The sequence below is a fragment of the Fistularia commersonii genome, chromosome 17 (assembly GCF_037954325.1).
Source record: "Fistularia commersonii isolate RoL2024-O1a breed Wild chromosome 17, RoL_Fcom_v1.0, whole genome shotgun sequence".
Classification (NCBI taxonomy): Eukaryota; Metazoa; Chordata; class Actinopteri; order Syngnathiformes; family Fistulariidae; genus Fistularia; species Fistularia commersonii.
This window is the reverse complement of record NC_141300.1, coordinates 1,552,660-1,562,472: the sequence shown is the minus strand read 5'-3', so window position 1 is coordinate 1,562,472 and position 9,813 is coordinate 1,552,660. Positions and strand designations below refer to the sequence as shown.

The 9,813-nt window shown below is 54.2% G+C and overlaps 1 protein-coding gene across 1 annotated transcript; it reads left to right on the top strand.

Moving 5' to 3' along the window:
* The first annotated feature begins 3,172 nt into the window (after positions 1–3,172).
* On the top strand, positions 3,173–5,327 carry lmo2 (LIM domain only 2 (rhombotin-like 1)). The gene is made up of 3 exons (XM_086163047.1): positions 3,173–3,546; positions 4,059–4,274; positions 4,370–5,327. Exons 1-3 carry the CDS (start codon positions 3,506–3,508, stop codon positions 4,593–4,595), a joined length of 483 nt encoding a protein of 160 aa, XP_086019173.1. The 5' UTR covers positions 3,173–3,505; the 3' UTR covers positions 4,596–5,327.
* Positions 5,328–9,813: the final 4,486 nt, after the last annotated feature.

Here is a 9,813-nt window from a genome sequence, read left to right as displayed (position 1 = left end):
AGTGAATTTGACACTCTCCTTCACCTGTTCCAGTCCAGCAGAAGCTAATTATCTCCCCAGAGAAGGCAGGAAGGGGTGGGATCTGCATCTACCGCTCCAGTGAAATAATGGAACTGAAAGGTTGGCCACCATCCACGCCCTTTGTTGTGAGCGAACGGGAGGGATTTCCAAAACCTGCCGCAGACATAACGTCTTCAAAGAACCCATGTTAGATAATCTGCGTTAGAAAAGAAAAATCGCCACCACCCCTTCACAGTTCCATCCGACTGGAGGTCCATCAGTGAGGGAATAACCTGTCCACATTGTTCTGCACAGGAAATTGCCAATGAGTCATGAATACCAGAAAGAACCTGAAAACTGAACACGTATTCAAAATAGCAGCCGTCCTGCCTCCAACCTTTGAGTCGGAGGTGAACGATGGTCACCCAAACGCCGTAAAGCTCTCAGCATTGACGGGCAAAACAGGAAATTGGACATGAGTTACACCCCCTCCCGAAAGGTGGTCTCCAGGCGTAAGGTCACGCCAGGCCCCGTTGCATCGCAAACAAAACCAGGAGTGTTAATGGCTGCATGAAGGACACAAAGACAGTTTGGTGGGTTTGTCTGCGTTTGCACTGCGAAGGAAGGGGCCCTGTCAATCAACCCCCCCCTTCCCCCTCTGGAAGCCTGCAAGGGGAGGAAACCCGCCTCGCGCCTCACGCCAACCACTCCACTACGCCGTGAACCTTACTCTCCTATCAGGCTCCACCATCTGGAGTCGGAGCGTCTGCATGGGAAGCTCTCACACTCCAGTCGTTGTGGAAGGTAGGAAGTGTGCACCCTCTCCTCCTCCCCCCAGGAAAGCTTTATCATTTGTCAGTTGCACATCCTTTCACTCCCGCCTACACAGGAAGCAGCCTGAGTCTCGCCTGTCACCCCCTGCCCAATCAATCATCTCCATTGAAGCTTTGCTTCGTGTATTGATCAGGACCCCCCCCACCCAAGTTGCATAGATGATGAACGAATGAATGAATGTGAAGTTTTTTTTCTGACCACTTCAGTCAAAACAGAAATGGAGACTGAAAAGTGCCTGAGTCCATGTGAGTCCGTTTGTGTGTGTGTGTGTGTGTGTGTGTGTGTGTGTGTGTGTGTATGTGTGAGTGTGTGTGCGTGTGAGTGTATGTGTATGATTGCATGTGCATGTGACTGTGAGTGAGTATATGCAAGTGTGAGTGTGTGTAAGTATATGTGACTGTGAGTGCGTGTGAGTGCATGTGATTGGTTGTGCAAGTGTATGTGACTATGAGTGAGTGCATGTGAGTGCATGTCTGTGAGAGCATGTTTGTTTGTATGTGTATGAGTGCATGTACATTTGACTGTATGTGAGTGCTCATGAGTGTATGAGTGTGCGTGTGTGTGTGTATATGTGGCTGTGTAAGTGCTCGTGAGTGGATGTGAGTGTGAGTGTATGAGCGTATGTGTGTGTGCATGCCAGTGCTCGTGAGTGGATGTGAGTGTGTGTGAATGTGTGTTAGTGAATGTGAGTGTGTGCGCAGGTGTATGAGTGTGTGTATGTGTATGTATGTAACTGTGAGTGTGTGTAATTGCATGTGAGTGTGTGTGTGTGTGTGTGTGTGTGTGTGTGTGTGAGTGAGAGGATGAGTGTGTTGTGAGTGCATGTGTGTGAGTGCAAGAGTGCGTGTGTGTGTGCGTGTGTGTGTCTGTGTGACTGTGTGACTGTGTGACTGTGTGAGTGCTTGTGAGTCCATGCGAGTGTGTGCGAGTGTATGTGACTGTGTGTGAGGGAGAGCATGAGTGTGTGTTAGTGCATGTGAATGTATTTGTCTGTGTGTGGGTGTATATGTATGAGTGTATGTGACTGTGTGTGTGTGTGTGACTGTAGGAGTGTGTGTGTGTGATTGTACGTGTGTGAGTGCATGTGACTGTGTGTGTTTATATGAGCATACATGAGTGTGTGTGTGAGCGTGTGAGTTGTGAGCGTGTGTGTGTGTGTGTGTGTGATGGGTGTCTGTGAGTAAATGTGAGTGTGTGTGAGAGTGTGTGTCTGTTAATATATGTGTGTGTGTGCCATGAAACATCAGGTGTATCACACACTGTCCATGTGTGTGAAGAAGTCTTCCTCCATCTGCTCGAGGATGCGTGTGTCTGACTTTCAGTGGCGTGAAGGACGTGGGTTTTTATCTCGGCTCCCGGCCCACGCAGCGCGCACCTTGCCGCAGGAGGTCCACGTGAGCCGACAGCGGCCGAGCCCGTGGGGGTGGGGGATTGTTGGGGGTTTCTCCAGCCCACTTCTGAGGGTTCTTCTGAGCACTTCTGTTGGCCGCTCCGAGGACCTCTTTATCTCCAGGCGCAGAGCAACTGCTGGCCGCGCCCGCACGCCCGCGGCCCGGCGCTGGCCGCAGATAAGAGACGGGACCCGGAGGAGGACGTCCACGCTCTCCTCCGAGCTGGAGATGACAACACATGCACGCGGTTTGAGAACGATATCTTCTCAGGATGCACGGGATGCAGGATGCTAGAAGAAAGGCGTCCCTCAAACACGGGAGTGTTTGAATTCTTTGAATAATATTTGGATATTCACCGCCCACTTGAAATGACAATAAAAGCCACACATATTGTGCAATATATATTGCAACAATCTCCCTGTTTTTGTTTAATGAGTACATTTTTAAGAAATAATCACCAAGTTTGAGTTGTGGTCACAAATGGTTTTTGCTGTTTTTAAAGAAAACAAAAACAAAACAATAATAAATCATAAAAACTACGGAGATCGTAATGACATAGAAGCTGATTTAAAATATAAATGTGTTTAAATATGAACTCGTTTGGTTTCAGCCTGAAACGTTGAACAACTCGCCGCGTGTTTCCCGGTAATAAACGCGCGGCTCCTCTACTCCGGTATTTACGGTCCCGGAGCTGCAGGCCGCCGGGCTGCGGGTTCGACGGGCTGGACTTCCGGACCGGAAGTGCTGCGACTAAGTGCTGGCAGGATAACACACACACACACACACACACCGTATCTCTTGTCCTATCGGGTCGTCCGCGCGCATCTAATGAACCCGTTAGTCTCTGTCACGACCTGCGTGGGGTGGTGGTGGTGGTGCGGGGGGGCTCTTGCTGTCGCTTTAAGACCGATTTCCCCCCATTGTCGTGAGCAGGAAGAGGGAAGCGAAAGCGCAGACCGGATTGGGGGGGGGGGGGCGTGGGGGGCGTATTTAAACACGATGCTGCCGCACAGTAACGTGTCGTCTGTCGGAGCGCGTCCACAGGCCCTGGGAAACAAGCACGACTGACCCCGAACCCGGAGTCCGCGGGAGAACCGGTCGTTGCGTCGGGAAATGACGGCTTCCCCCGCCTAGCCGCCGCTGCCCGGAGTGGAGGGACTCCTCCGAGGGAGACGGACGCGGGCTCGGAGGCTGCGGCTGCAGGTGCACGGCTCCGGACCCCCCGGGACCCCAAGGACCCCCCTCCGTTCCCGCAGGTCCGGATCACTGCGCCCTCCGGGATGACGTCCAGCATCGAGAGGAAGACGCTGGAAGCCAACGAGTACGTATCCGTTCGCGTCTGTGTCGTGAGCGTGCAGGACGCGTGGATCGTCCGGTATCGTTCGACCGAATAGCTGCTCGTCCCGCAAAGCGGACCTCTGAAGGACACGTCCGGGAGAGCCGCTCCTGCGCGCACGACGCGGAGTCTCGGTGACCGTAGAAATTATTTCCGTCTCTGTGTTTTTTACGGCGCTCCACGCAGAGCCGCCTGCCGACGCGCCGCAGGACGCGCGTCAGCAGGGGCCGGCCCGAGGGCGCCCCCGCGTGGACAACTACCAGGAGGAGCTCCATCCTAGTGGTCCCACGGAGCCCCCGCAGTTAAATAGATAGATGGATAGATAGATAGATGGATGGATGGATGGATGGATGGATGGATGGCTGGATGGATGGATGGATGGATGGATGGATAGATAGATGAATAGATAGATGGATAGATAGATGGATAGATAGATGGATAGATAGATAGATAGATAGATAGCACAGCAGCTGAGAAGGTGTGCGTGTCCTCCACAGAGAGCCTGTGGATGAGGTCCTCCAGATGCCCCCTTCCTTGTTGACGTGCGGCGGCTGCCAGCAGAGCATCGGAGACCGCTTCTTCCTGAAGGCCATTGAGCAGTACTGGCACGAGGACTGCCTGAGCTGCGACCTGTGCGGCTGCCGGCTCGGCGAGGTGGGACGGAGGCTCTACTACAAGCTGGGGAGGAAGCTCTGCAGGAGGGACTATCTCAGGTAATATCTCAGCTGGTCCAGGAGGACGGGCAAAGCTCAGAAGGTAGAGGAGAGGATGTAAGGCGCGTATCTGAACGTCTTCCTCCTCCCCGCAGGCTCTTCGGCCAGGACGGCCTGTGCGCCTCCTGCGAGAAGAGGATTCGGGCCTTTGAGATGACCATGCGTGTGCGCGACAAGGTCTACCACCTGGAGTGCTTCAAGTGCGCCGCCTGTCAGAAGCACTTCTGCGTAGGCGACCGCTACCTGCTCATCAACTCGGACATCGTATGTGAGCAGGACATCTTCGAGTGGACCAAACTCAACAGCGGCAACCTGGTGTAGGACTGCCTGATACCGGGAGCTCCTCATTGCCACCCCCTGTGCACGTGTGCGTGCAATAACAGCGAGGTTCTGTGTGGCTGAATCGCTTTACACGCTCCATTTTTCAAGTTCACACTGATATGGTCGCGGGTCCGTGCACGCCGAGGGAGGGTGGCGCCCAGAGAACAATGGCGGCTCTTATTTTGAAAATTACAAGTGATTAGAGTCAAAAGATTCCAGATGTTCCAGAAGTGAGTTCACTTTTGGAAAGTCCAGGCGCCACTCTGCTAGGACCTGCCGGGGCGTCCCCTGGTGGCTGCGGGAGGAACTACGCACAGCCGATCCGACCCACCTTCGTTCATTCATGATCCACACCGCTCATCCTGCACTCAGGGTCACGCTGTGATTGGCTCAGAAGCAGGGCTTGCCCCAAACTGACCAATCACAAGGCCTCGCATTGAGACAGCCAATCAGTCATTCCTATGTCTGCACGATGTAGGGTCTCCACTCATCCTCCGACGTATGTTTGGACTGCGGGAGGAACCCGGAGAACCCAGAGAAACCCCACACAGACACGGGGGGAACGTGGAGACTCCAGGCCCCCTGTGGGAATTGAACCGGGGACCTTCTTGCCGAAGCTTTTCCCTCTCTGTCTTTTGTAATCCGGACACTCCCCCTCGAGTCGACCCCTGACCTTTTGCAAAATCTGCTTGTGAATTTCTTAAATAAATGTAATAAATGAAAAGAGATTGGGGAGACGCGCCTGTGCGTGTGTGTGCGCGCGTGCGTTTGCGCTCCACGTTTCATCTGCTCTTAAAGGTTGTTGGCCAGCAGAGGTCACTAAAGGTCTCCAGACACAGGGCAAGGTTCCTCCAGGCCCCGGAGAGCTGCTGAGTGGGAGCTAATGGCCTCCGGGTCTGTCTTTTGGACGCACGCTTTTCCAGTAATTAGCCGCTCTGGCGTGGCGAGATGTCAGACTGCGTTCTGGAGAGAGAAAGCAAAGAAATCCAAGCTAATGAAGTCATGATGTTCTGAGCTGGAACGGCCGCCCTCCTGTCTTTGCGCGTTTTGAAAGCCAGTGCCGGTCAGAGCGGCTCAACCCACATCTGCCGACTGTCCCCCCCCCCGCGGCCTCCCATGCCAACGCCGGTTATCGCCGCAGACGCAAAATTAGTAATCCCATCCACGCACCAGCCATGCGTGTGAAGTCGGCGGCGCCGAATGGCAGCGCGCTAGCGAACCTTAGCCGGCGTCTAAGCGGGGATGAAAATATGTGATCGGGAAGCAATTAAAGCAAAGGCGGGGAGGGGGGGCAACAGAAGCCGGGCGATGATGTCTCCGGGCCGCTTTGACAGTTTTATTCACGGACAAACGAGGGGTGACGGGAGCTGAAACCCACCCAGGCTGAGATGACGCCGCCGCTGAAAGACACACTTCTGGGGGAACTAATGAGATTTCCCACAACAGAGGCGGGGCACGCTGGTCGGGCGCGCTCAGCCTCGCCGGCCCTCGCTCCGTTTCGCAGGAATCATCAATGCGGCGTTGAGCAATGCCTCAGGAATGGCTGCGGAGGGGAGACGGCCACGCCGCGTTCTGCATGCAAACCATCTCCACATTGAACGCGTGTGCAGGAGCAGCACCTTGGCTACGCCAGCAGGAGGAAGTTTCAGGGGTGTGCTTCCACATTGGTTTTCTGCCACGTCGGCATGGAGGGCCGGCTGGAGATGAGGCGCACGGGGGCTGGTGGCGAAGACGGTCGGAGGTTAGAGCGCAGCTCCTCTCTCCTGCTCTGGGACAAACCGGCGTCGCTAATGCAGTCAGTAGCAGGGTGCTAACCGGTTAGCTGCTAGGGAAAGCTGATTCAGGGGAGGTGGCACCCGATTGGAGAAGCATCTGGGGGGTCCTGCTCCCTCTCTGGAGAGAGCTCACCAGGTTTAAGGTCTCATCGTAAGGTCTGTGAGGGCCTCCGCGCCCCTGCAGGCTTAGCTTAGCAGAGTTGGTCTAAGCTGGGCTCCATTCCAGATGTACACAAGGCTGTGTGAGTGTGTGAGTGTATGTGTGTGTGTGTGCCGCAGGAAGCCTGTTTCCTGTCCGGGCATCCGGACGACCCACGGCTCGAACCGCCGACCTGCAGTGGCGAGTGCGGACAGCAGATGGCAGGTCCGCTCCAGGTACGGCCCAGGAAATAGAAGAGGCCTGTGCATGAGTGAAATCTGACGGGCAGATGAAACCGGAGCCCCCCGTCTGGAGAAAGAGATTCATTAAGAAGGATCTGAACGTGAGGAGGCGCATCGAAAGCGCCGCCGACGTGACAGCCGAGCTCCGCGACACCTACGGAGGAAGACGCCGCCGGACAACTATCTGCGGCACCGCGGCGATTAATCACGCGGCGGCCCGTCAACGTCAGCGCCGTCTGACAAAAGCAGCGGCGCTCTATTGATCACGGCCGCCTCGGGTTTCACTTGCACTCACACTTTATCAGATGGAGCTAATTGGGAACACATTGGGCCGGCGGTCCTGAGAGATGTGTCTGTCAGGAGTCACATTCCTGCTCTGATTCCCTGATAGCCCGTAGCGCCTGCAGTCTGGATGCACGACAGACTGTGGGAGTGGAGGCTTTTTTTGGGGTTTGAGCGGGGCGGGTGGGGGGGCGGCGCAGTCAGGGGTGGATAGGTGAGTAATAAGCGTGCATCCTTTAACTCTGGCCGGGCATGTCCTCTTGACTGGATTAAATATGTGCGGAGGATTTATGAGCTGGAAGCCCCCGGGGGCCCCCGGAGGAACCCCAGGGCCGAGCCGCCTCCACCCCATATTTTCTCTCTTTCTACATCACTCTCTCACCTAGCCCCTTCTACCTTCCTTTCCTTTTCAAGCTTTTTTTCATCCCCCCTTCCCCCGCAGTCCCGCTGGCGGGGCCCATGTGCACCGACGTGCAATGTGATGGATGCTGGGACTGCTGGAGTCTGGATACCTGCAGTTCTGCGGAGGGAGGGGCCCAGAAACCTCCAAGCGCCGCAGATACCACAGCAGCGCCGGGGTCGGATCCATAATCAATAATCGAGTCCTGGGTCTGGATCTGAGCTGAGGAACATGAGGGTTTACCGGATTAAGACGGAGAAGAACCCGACTCTGAATCTGTGGGATGGCCGGCGGGAGGACTTGTCTCCCGTTGAAAGAAAACAAAGGGATCGTAAACTTCGGGACGATTTATCTTCGTCTTCTTCCACATTTAAACTCGGATTAAAAACACAGTCAGTCAAGAATATTTACAGCCGGTCTCATCTGATACTTCGTATTCCTGCCAGTCCCGCTTTATTCTGTGGTAAATATTAATAATCCCTCCTCCTTCTCATCCTCCTCCTCCTTCTCTTCCCCACACAGATCTTCTCCTCATCCTCAGCTTCCGCAGCTCATTTATTGGGGTTTTTTGTTTTCCTTCCTAATCTCGGCAGCATCGGAACTGGAGTCTCCGTCTGAGAGGAGGACATGGATGTCAGGAAGCGAGAAGGATGGAGGGATGGATGACGAATGAAGGATGGACAGACTCAGTCGAAAAGTCCAACACGAATGTTAGGAAAGGACGGGAGGACAGGAGACATGATGGAGGGAGAGATGATGGACTCAGGTGAACATCTCAAACGAGGGATGGTGGATAGAGGGATGGATGGAGAGATGGTGGATGGATTGATGGAGAGAGAGTGGATGGAGGGATGGATGGATAATGAATGATGGGTGGATCGACTCAGTTCAAGAACCAACAGAGACGTCAAAAAAAGACTGGAGCAAATCGAGCAAGATGGCGGATAGATGACAGAGATAGTGATGGATGGGTGAATGGATGGACGGATGGATGGATGGATGGATGGAGGGGTGATGGTTTGGTGTACTCAGAACCAACAATAGATGTCAGTAAAATATTAAAATGGAGAAAGGGATGATGGATGGTGTCAAAGTTTGGATGGATGGATGGCTGGATTGTTAATGGATGGATGGATGGATGGATGGATGGATGGATGGATGGATGGATGGATGGATGGATGGATGGATGGAAGGGTGATGGATAGATGATGGATGGATGGATGATGACTGGATAGATGGGGTGATGATAAGCTGTGAGATTGATGGATGAATGAATGGATGATGAGGACTGATGAACAGATGATGGGTGACATAGATGGATGAACGAATGAACGGGTGGATGATAAGAACTGATGAACATGTGATGGATTGAAGATAGATGACGAATGAATGGATGAAGACGGACAGACGGATGGATGGATGGATGTGTGGATGGACATGGATAGATGAAGAATGAATGACTGGAAGACAGTGGCTGATGTATGTGATGTCGTCCAGACCATGAGGTGGGCAGCAGAGAAGCAGTGGGTGAACACATAAAGGTGTGTGAGAGGGTGAGGACGCTCTGGGAGGTCAGTGAGTGCGTCCTGCAGCCGCAGACCTTCTGATGCGGCACGTGACTTGCTCTGTTCTCAAACGTCTGCGGCTTCAGAATGACCCTCCGGATGGTTCCAGGAATTTCACCCTCTCACCGGGTCCTGGTCCTGGCCTCACACCGTCCCCCGGACATGGTGTTCTTGGCACATTCTTCTCCTGACATCACCGCATCACGAGGACCTCATAAGTTCAGACCTGCAGTGTTTAGAACATAAAGAGGCCCCTCTTGGACCTCATCCTCCTCCTCCTCAGACATCAGAAAGCCGGGCCGTTATCAGGAAGCAGACCGTGGCGGCATGTTTCTCCGTCAGGCAATCAGCGGTGGACGCTCCCGTGAAGGTGCTGAAAAATCAAGAAGGTGGGTCCTGCCTTCTTACCAGTGGCCGCAGACGTGGAGGTGAGGTGACCACGTCCCGATGCCTCCTGAAGCTGGGGTGGTGGTGCAACCGACACCCTGCATACACCACGCTTCACCCTTCCGCTTCCACACCAGAACAAAGATGATGGTGGTGGAGTGATGGCGCTGTAGAATCCAGTTCTTCTCTCTGGTTCTCCTGACTATGCGGTCTTCTTCTTCTCTGGTAGCGCTTCAGCCCTCCGAGACCCGGGGTGGCTCTGCTGTGTCTGTTGTGACTGGCTGTCCATCTGCCAGCTAACGCACACAAATAGGAAGTGGCGAGGGTTTTAACCTTCGGCATGGCGGCAAGTCCACCTGGAACCCGAGGTAATGAGATTTAACTTTGGGGAGGAAGAAGCACAATTTGGGACGTTCCAGTCCCAACTG

Bases quoted from the DNA above. Each gene is read 5' to 3' on its own strand.
- lmo2 (XM_086163047.1), top strand. From the start codon at position 3,506: ATGACGTCCAGCATCGAGAGGAAGACGCTGGAAGCCAACGA. The intron at 3,547-4,058 runs GTACGTATCCGT...TGTCCTCCACAG, and splicing joins AAGACGCTGGAAGCCAACGA to AGAGCCTGTGGATGAGGTCC. The intron at 4,275-4,369 runs GTAATATCTCAG...TCCTCCCCGCAG, and splicing joins TGCAGGAGGGACTATCTCAG to GCTCTTCGGCCAGGACGGCC.